Here is a 9,795-nt window from a genome sequence, read left to right on the forward strand (position 1 = left end):
ATTTCCAGCGGAGGCCATGCTCAATTCCATGTCATGGGCACGAGTTGCAAGTTCTTCAAATGTGCCAGGCTTGATACCTTGCAAGATGTAGCGCAATCCCCAATGCATGCCTTGGATGCACATCTCTATGCCCGAATCTTCACTAAGCCTGTCTTTGCAGTTGAGGCTTGAATTCCTCCACCGATTGATAAAGTCGATAACTGGTTCCCCCTTTCGTTGACGAGTATTTGTAAGTTCTATCATACTCACAGTACGTCTCGTACTATAAAAGCGATTGAGGAACTCTTGCTCTAGTTGATCCCAACTATCGATAGATCCAGCCTCGAGGTCCGTGTACCAGTCAAAAGCATTTCCTTTTAGCGAGCGGACAAACTGCTTGATAAGGTAATCTCCATAAGTCCCAGCATTGTTGCACGTCTCCACGAAGTGCGCAACATGTTGCTTTGGGTTACCTTTACCATCAAACTGTTGAAACATCAGAGGTTGATAGCCAGCAGGCATCTTCAACATGTCGACCCTTGCAGTGTACGGCTTTGCATATGTAAGGGAGGATTTGGCAGCAACTTCATATTTGTTCTTAATGGTTCCTTCAATGAACTCCTTCAATTGATCGATTGGAATCATCCCTTCAGATGAGACAGGGATAGCCTTAGTGGATGCTGCTTGTCTTGGGGGAAAGTCACTCTCTAGAACCTTCGGGAGCTTGCCGGGTGCATGGGTGGATTCTTCTTCCATCAAGATTCCCACCCTGTTTGTTAGCTTGTCAATTCTAGCCTCTTGATTTTGCATGCATTTGGTCAAGCCAGCGATTGCTTCTGTCAAGTTTGCCAACTGCTCCTCCACAGATGAAGTGTTTGTCACCATGGCTTGCATGATTGTCGTGGACGACGGAGAGTAGCATGGATTTTCATACAGATTGATCCTTGATTGGCTCACGCTATGTGGTGTAAGTGGGGAGGATCCATCACTTGAAGCATCATCATCTTCCTTCATAGCAGAGTTCTTGGATCCGGAGAGGTCAAGCAGAGCAAGAGTTTTCTTGATCTTTTCAGCAACATCGCTTCCTCCTTCAGATGCGTTTGTGGAAGATCTTGCTCCTTTGAAGGATGAAGATCTGAAAACAGGGGTTGATGCGTACGGCACTTGGGGTGCTTGTTGTCCTAAAGAGCTTGCTTTGCTCCTCGTAACTGGTCCGAAGCTTCCGAAGGTGACATCGAGGATGCTTTCCACACCAGCATAGAACTTGGAGTTAGCAGCCTTGGTGGAAGTTGAACCGGAGTTGATTTTCTTTGAAGCCATTTCAATATTCTTGGTATTTGGTGAATGAAAAGTTGGTATGAGAGGTAGAGATTGTCCCACTGGACGTGCCAGAATTTGTAGACAATAAATTTGCGTCGAGAAAATAAAATCAAGACCGAAAATATCGCAACAATCGTAGTATTTTTATTTCGAATATTTTGAGTGTACAATCTCTATGAATCCTCTGATTCTTCTTTTCAACAGTAAATAAATTCAAGGGCCTTTGAGCTTGATCTTGAATCTATGTTTGTTGCCACGAACGATGATCTTGAATTCAACTGGCACGAACTTTGATTTGAACTCGCACTTCTTGAACCTTGATTTGTTCTTCGTTCTTGAGCTTGGACTTGATTTGTTCTTCGTTCTTGAGCTTGAACTTGATTTGTTCTTCGTTCTTGAGCTTGAACTTGATTTGTTGAACTTGAATTTGATTGCTTGAAGCTTGAAACTTGTGGAGAAATTTGCGGTGTTCGATCCACGAGCTCTCTCTTGCTTCTTGTTATAACTTTTCGTGTCTTTTCTGAGTTATGAAGACCCCTATTTATAATTGTGGAAGGGAGGAGTCATGATAAGAACAAACTCTTTCCGACCAATCAAATTGAAGTGTGACATGGCCGCATTTGATTGGCCAGAACATGTCACTTGCACACGTGGAGCGATTTCATTGGCCTTTTAGTGTGACTTGGCATGCCTTGTCATTTTGACACGTGGCATGATCCTATTGACTCTTTTGTTTGACTTGGTGTGCCACATCATTTCACGCGTGACACCAAACTGGGCCTCTAGGAAGATGATATCTTGGGCTTAATGAAGTGGATTCATCACTTTAGCCCAATTAAATGGGCTAGCCCAATGGATTAAGATTCATTTATTCAATCCAAATGGTGAAAATCCCGTCTGAAAATCCCAACTTAACAGGCTGCAATTATTCGCAATTGCGATCAGGGGTTCACAAATATATATTTGACTTATATAATTAATTTAATTATATTAGCCCATAGTATTTTATTTGGACAAATGTCTTGAATTTAAAATATAATCCTAATTATTTATTGGATTTGAATCCGATAAATTTTACATGCTTACAAATGCCCCCCTATTCCAAGAATTGTCGGAATATAAACTTTAGTAGACTAGACTTGAAGTACAATTTTTTTTTTTTTTGGGACAAACTTCCTTCGAATAATAGCTTAAGAGCCTATTAATTCTTTATACGACTCAATTATCTCATAGCTACATAGACTTGTAACCACCCGGTTCACTGAGCAATTGCTTCCTAAATAGTTTTTAACAATTGAATAAACTATTTTAAATCCGAAAGCTGCTTTTGTTCTTNTGGATTAAGATTCATTTATTTAATCCATATATATTGGACCTATATAATTAATTCATTTATATATTAGCCCATAATATTTATTTGGACCAATATATCTTGAATTTAAAATATAGTCCAAATTATTTTATGGATTTAATTTAGGTAAAATTTATATGCCTACAATTAGGAAAATTATTAAATGAATAATCCTATATATTAGGATAATAATAATTAAAAGAATATTTTGTGTAGTCTGAACTCTAGTTTTTAAAGGGTAAAAAGGCAAACGACATTTCGCTAAGAATTTCATACTTTTGATATAGTACTAGCTTTAGTGTGTGTTGCATGTGAACTTTGCGTGTATCCATAGAATAATGTATAAATATTAAATAATATGAATTATTGTGTAATACTGATGTCGGTATATAAATATAAAATAATATGACTACGTTAGTATTTAGATATTTTCTCACACATAAATCATCTTTTAATCCAAAGTATTAACCAACATAATCTTTTATCCTAAATAAATGAATTGGATGGTGAAGAGAATAAGACTTAAGCGGAAAATAATTCTTCCAAAATTCTATAAAAGCATCAAAAACAAAAGTAACAACAAACTAAACCAAGAAAAATCAGCCAAATGTTACAATAATATTCTATAAAACAAAAAAATAAAAAAGATTAAGGGACTCACATGCTAAGGCATAATTCATATCTCGTTTGGTGAGGAACAAAATAAATAATAAGTTACCTCGATATACTTGATATACTTTGTTGTGTTAGTTTTAAAAGATCTAAAAGCTAAGCTTCTAAGATATAGAATCGGTAACCTAAAACTTGGAGAAAGAAAACACAAGGTTAGACAATACCAAGTTAAGAACATAAAAGAAGATGATAAATAAAAGCAAAAGCACTAATAAGCAATAAAAGAGTCTGAATCACAATCAACGATTAAGCCTTAATGAAAATATCAAACTTGTCATATGGCAAACTAAAAAGAACGTAAAAAAGACAAAGCAAGAATCTTTTCAAGTTCAATCAACAATGAAAGACAACAGGTGAAAGACACAAAAAATCACTCTTAAAACAATAATGAAATCTTTAGCCGAGAGATTAAACCCTGGTGTCATTGAAAATTGGTAACGTTTGTAACGTCTTTTAATTGGGATATTCCTGCTCATTCTTCTAATATCTTTTCCTTTTGAACCCAATAATTCGATGTTACATTTAATTTTGCCAAATACAATGAGTATTTCACTTTTTTGTCATATATAACCTATGTTTACCCTCTTTTTAGTAGCTTTAAACTAGTGCTAATCTACGCAAAAAATATAGTACAAATATGAGTACTCAAATTCTAAGTTTTGAATGATAAAAGATTTATAGTTTGCGACAACTTTAATATTAATGGGCTTGAAACAAGGAAACCTATAGAAAATAAAATTTAGTTGCTTTTAGAATTCTAAATATAAAGATTCTCTACATAATTCAACTATGAAAATTTTTAATAATCAGAATTATAGTTAATTTCAATGTTCTTGATATTAGGAAAATAATTAAATGATCATTCTTACATATTTGAAATATATTTAAATTACTCTTTTATTCACTGTGAACTTTATTTTTAAAGGATAAAAAAGGGGAACGACATTTCACTATGCTCTTAATATAATATATAGATATAGATAGATAGAATATAAATAGATAGGTAGATAGATAGATAGATAGATAGATGGATATGGATAGATATGAATATAGATAAATACATTAATAATACAAAGATGAAAAAACTATTGAACATCTCAGATAAAAAACAAAGAAATAATTGTTGGAATCTTGAAAAAGTAGTACTAGCTAATGATATAAGTACAAACAATACAATATTATATAATTTTAACGTAAGTGCTTTCCTTTGGACCCATAAAAAATAAAAAAAAAACTATACAAATAGTAAAACGAAAAATATCGTAATTTGAAAGTTAAATTTATCAGGACTAAATTGTACTTCCAAGCAAGAAAATAAATAATCGCGAAATTCTTTTAGTAGTATAATTTTAAAAGCTGCTTCTTTCAATATTGTATCTCTAGTGTAGGGGTAACTAAACTTCAAATAAAACAAAGATTACTAATAATCTTTTGTCGTATATAATACAACTTCGTCGTTGTGTGTCACCAAACAACTAAATAAATCAAGAAACAATTATTATACAACAATTAATCACTAAAATGAGTATTCTATAAAGATAATTATTCGAAGGCAAATTTGTTGCAAAACTAGTTTGAGTGGAAGTTACATACTTACATGTATCGATGGAGTAAGAAGTATTATACAATCAAGTCCTTACAAGGTTATTAGAGATAAATCTCAATAAAAATAATTAATTAATAACTTGATAAAATTATAGTTAATATGTATAATGATAAGTTAAATTACACTTAATTATCGTATAAATTTTTTCTTATCAATATATATAACTTAAATCAAACCAGTTTACTTTATTGCATAGTCATAGCTCTATCATCTTTGTCTCATCAATTATTGAATGTCTTTATGAGCTTTAAAACCTAAAGCTTCATGACGATGGCTTTATTACTTGATAAGATTTGACAAGAAACAAAAGTTAAAATAGCAGGGGCTAGCCAGTTTTTGGATTGGTAATTCAAAAATAGCGAGCGTTTGTAAAGTCATTGAATAATAGCCACTATTTTGCTGCAATAGGGACGGGTCCAGCATAATATACTGGAGATCGGTGCACTTGTGTATAAACTACCAGCATATTATGCTGGAACTCCAACACGCGGAAAGTTCCAGCATAATATACTGGAAATTGGAGCACCTGTGTATGAACTTCCATCATATTATACTGGACCGGTATATTATACTGGAACTCCAGTATACTTATGCTGGAACTCCATTATAATATGCTGGAGTTCCAGTATACTTATGCTGGAACTCCATTATAATATACTGGAGTTCCAATATACTTATGCTGGAGCTCCAGTATATTATGCTGCAGTATTTTCTGGATTTTGAACAATGTTTTCGTTCAAATTTATCTTTACATGAAAAGTGGCTAAATTTCGATTACTTTTGAAACTGTTGCTATTTTTGAATGACCATTTGTAAATCTGGCTATTTTTGAATTTCTCCTTGCTAAAATGGTTCTTTATTCTTTCCAAGTAAACACGAGCACCATATGGTATATTGCTAATCACTACGACCCTCCGGTCCATTTTAATTGTCCTATTTCTCTTTTGTCCTTAAGAAATTATTAATAAGAGGATTTTTTTGACTACTATACAATTATTTAATACTCTTCATTTCTAAGTGTTTTTAGGTTATGTAGTCAATTTTTTTTTTTTTCAAGAACGTTTAATACTAAGGGCCAGAATAGATAAAAAGTAATTAATTATATCTTGATTTTCTGAAATGACAACTATTTTGGACTATTTTAGTAATCAAGACAACCAATATGGACAGGAGGGAATAGTAGCATTAAAATAAAGTAACTCACACTATTACCAAATCAAATGAATGCAAGAATTAATCAAAGTGGGAAATAAAGAGACACACTTCACCAAAATTTTACCAAAACAACTTCAAAATTATAAGTGCCTTGTACCATTGGCCATTTCACACCTAGCCAATAGTAGTAAAAATATCTCACACATACATTATGTAGTCCTATAGATGTTTTTTTTTTTTGATGGATAGACTAACAGATGTTATTGGAGTACAAGTTTCGTCACAAATAAAATAAAATAAAATAAAATAAAAACTTAAAGAAACCCTGAAGAACTTCAAAAAAGCTCACCTAAAATTTCAGGGTGTTTAATTTTGTTGATAGTATTTATTCAGCTATGTCAACTTTTACGATGACATATTAGCTCGATTTTCTTGACAGTCTTAAAATTAAAGTCGTCTATTTCTCAAGGAAAGGGCGCTCCATTTTCCTAACTCGTACTTTTTTTTTTCCAACTCCTATCTCGTACTTTAGGAACTAAGTAATAGTACTATAAATTTTCTTCGTCAATCAATTGTAGTAATTAATGGCTGGGAAAAATGGATGAGCAGAATTGAGATAACATCTTAGCCATATGAAACACAACGTTGCCACAGCCATTTCCACCATTAGAACTGCTGTTGGTGCTACTCCTCCTTTCCAATTGCAATTTGGCATGTTTCTTGGTTTCACGTGAAGATTTCTGCATTTTCAAGAAACCAAGATTAAATAAGTAAGAAAAATCAACACATGGACCAACAAGGGTTAATGATGGAGTAGTAAGTACTCCTTTATTCAGGTTTTGGATTTGAGACCTTGGGTATGAAGTCGTCTTTATTACGGATCGCTTTACTCTCCAATATAGGATTTTCCGGCACGAATTCAAATTTAATTGGAGCCCAATACGATCAGGGGTGGAGCTAGCATAGGTCTTACGAGTTCGGCCGAATCCAGTAGCTTTTACCCAAACCCTATATTTGTCTTTAGATATTCATTAAATATGTATATATTGTTAATTTAGAACCTAATAACTTAAACATACTAAAATCCTGGACTGATAAGGTTCAAATTCTGGCTTTATCTCTGAATACGAATACCGATACGGGGCGGGAACAAAAGAATTCAACACATGGTAATTACTAAATCCAAAAGAGTGATCTATAGTCAAAGTACATTTAGTCAAACTTGCAAATTCCAAAGTTGAGAAATTTAAAAAATAAGATATTTTTCTAAATGCACTTGATGAAACAATGAGCTGGAATTCACGGATGTATGATACGATCATTAAACCATATCGACAGTCATTAAATGCCGTTGATACCGATGTTAGTTCTTGCTTTTTATTTTTAATAATTTATTTGGCTTTTTGCGTCGAAAAAAAATAGTATTTCTCATTGTTCGTACATATAACGCTCCAGTGTTAAGCTCTATGCGCAAGTAGTTGATCTTGGGTTTAATTTAATTTTAGAAGTTAAAAGAAAATGCTAAAAATGGCTCATGACTTGAGAATCGTTTAAGACTATATAAGAAACAACAGTTCAGTCTTTCTAACAATTATGTATAAAACATTAAGAGTCTTTTGGTAGGATGTATTAGGGAATATAATATATGTATTAGTTTTGATATTATTGAGTTCTTAAATTATTTGGTAGTGTTTTTCAATCTATATATAACTAATACACTCTATTCAGTACTATTCTTATACATAGCAAACCATGACATTAACAATACTAATATTGAGTACATGAATAAGCATGTATAATGACATAACTGTGCTTTCAAAATTATTTTCTATCCTTTTTAAAGAATGTGGAGGATATTTCTGTAAACAAATAAATTTTAAAAAAAATTATGCAACACATGTGGTTTTTAATGCACCAAACAAAAAAACCGATAAAAAATAATTTCAGCATAACTAGTCCCAACATAACTAATCTCAGTATTACTCAATACTATTCTTATACACCCTATCAAATGATCCCTAATTAATCTAACACCCTTTAAAATGTCTAGGTCTGGATATCTAGGATGGGATAATACAACCTAAGACTCACTCTGATACCATATAAAGAAGCTGAATATTGAATCTAAATCAATTCTAAAAGTTAACTTATGAGATAACCATCATCAAAATCATATAAGAATATAATAGCTCATTCCTTCAACTGATATAGAATATTCTAACATCTTTGGTAGCATTCACGATGAAAATTATTGCAATCTAACCCTAAATGCTAAGTGAAAATAAGATTAAATCGTAAATTGACTTTCTCTATCCAATGCTCTTAATTCCAAAAATGTTTCTCTATAAAAAAAAAAAATTATGGATGGTCGAGAATTGTATGTTAAATTAAAAAAAGAAGTGAAATCACACTCTTATCCAGCTAAAAGTCAATATATAGACTCAATGATATGTGTTTCATTTTCTAAATAGGTCAAATTTATAACTTAGTTTATCAATTCACTTCCAAAATAAAATTAAGAATATAAAAAATTCAAAAAAATACAGATCATATGCACTTTTAGAAATATAAAAAGATATTTGCCCTATTATTCAAAATTAAAATCTTCTGACAATTTGAAGACCCCACAAAAAGGAAGCAAGTAATTAACTAGATAAGATAACGATATTGGATATTCAGTTAGTTAAATCTTTTAAATTCCTATCAATTAATTTTTGAATTTAGTTTTCCATTTTAAATTAAAATCTAATTAATATTTTTTGATTTTCCACCTGGTGTCCGGTACACGCATTGGGGCCCGACTAAATTCGGATTCGCGCCTGGAAGTCCCATATTGGGAGGTAAAGCACTCCCTCACAAAGACGACTCCATACCTAGAGCTCGAACCCGAGACTTTTGGTTAAGAATGAAGGTCTCCACCACAATCCTTGTCAGTAAAATCTAATTAATTTACTCTATATACAAGAATTCCAAAAAAGCAAAATTAATTTTAGCTAGAGGAAAATGGACTTACAGATTCATGTGGAGGTTCAGCAAGAAGAGAAACTCTAACAATAGAACCATCTCTTAAATTATAAAAAGATAAAGGCTGATCACTTTTCATTTTAATTGATTTGTAATAAAGAGCCAAATAATCATCTCCCCATGCCTTTTTAATCACTTTTTCCAAATCTTTTACTTTATCTGCTTCTTTCACCTCTGCATACATCTCCGACGTCGGCGACTTCACGTTTATCGTCAGTTTTCCTTCTCCGGTCGCCGGAATTTTCACCTGCAAAGATGGAGTTGAAGTAGAAGAAGAAGAAGAAACCATTTGCCTTTTTTTTTTTTCTAATAACTTTTTGATCAAGTTTTTTGTGTCTTCTTTATGTTATGTTACCTAACTTACATCTCCTTTAATAAATACAAGTCTTCTTCTAAATTAGTGTAAGTAAAATTTATTATTCATATATTTATTACTGTGCTCTCTTTGGTCCCAAATATTACTAGTTTAAGTATTAGGGGAGGCGAGCGGTGACCCTACTTTATAAGTAATCGGATTATAACAGCAATGAAACTAATAGCCTGTTTGGCCATGCTGAAAAAATTTAATCAATTTGAAAAACACGTTTGAATAATAATTTATGTTTGTCTAAACTTTTCAAAAAATACTATTACGTATCAAATTATGAATAAGGGCATGAATAGATTTACTTAAGTTAATATTATATGA

At 32.2% G+C, this 9,795-nt stretch overlaps 1 protein-coding gene across 1 annotated transcript; it reads right to left on the reverse strand.

Annotated features, from left to right (window-relative positions):
* LOC109229625 lies at positions 6,192-9,530 on the reverse strand. Its single transcript, XM_019395139.1, has 2 exons — positions 9,097-9,530; positions 6,192-6,823 (listed from the first exon to the last, which is right to left on the reverse strand). The coding sequence occupies exons 1-2, from the start codon at positions 9,394-9,396 to the stop codon at positions 6,665-6,667; spliced, it is 459 nt and encodes a 152-aa protein (XP_019250684.1). The 5' UTR covers positions 9,397-9,530; the 3' UTR covers positions 6,192-6,664.

Source organism: Nicotiana attenuata, chromosome 7 (genome assembly GCF_001879085.1).
Source record: "Nicotiana attenuata strain UT chromosome 7, NIATTr2, whole genome shotgun sequence".
Classification (NCBI taxonomy): Eukaryota; Viridiplantae; Streptophyta; class Magnoliopsida; order Solanales; family Solanaceae; genus Nicotiana; species Nicotiana attenuata.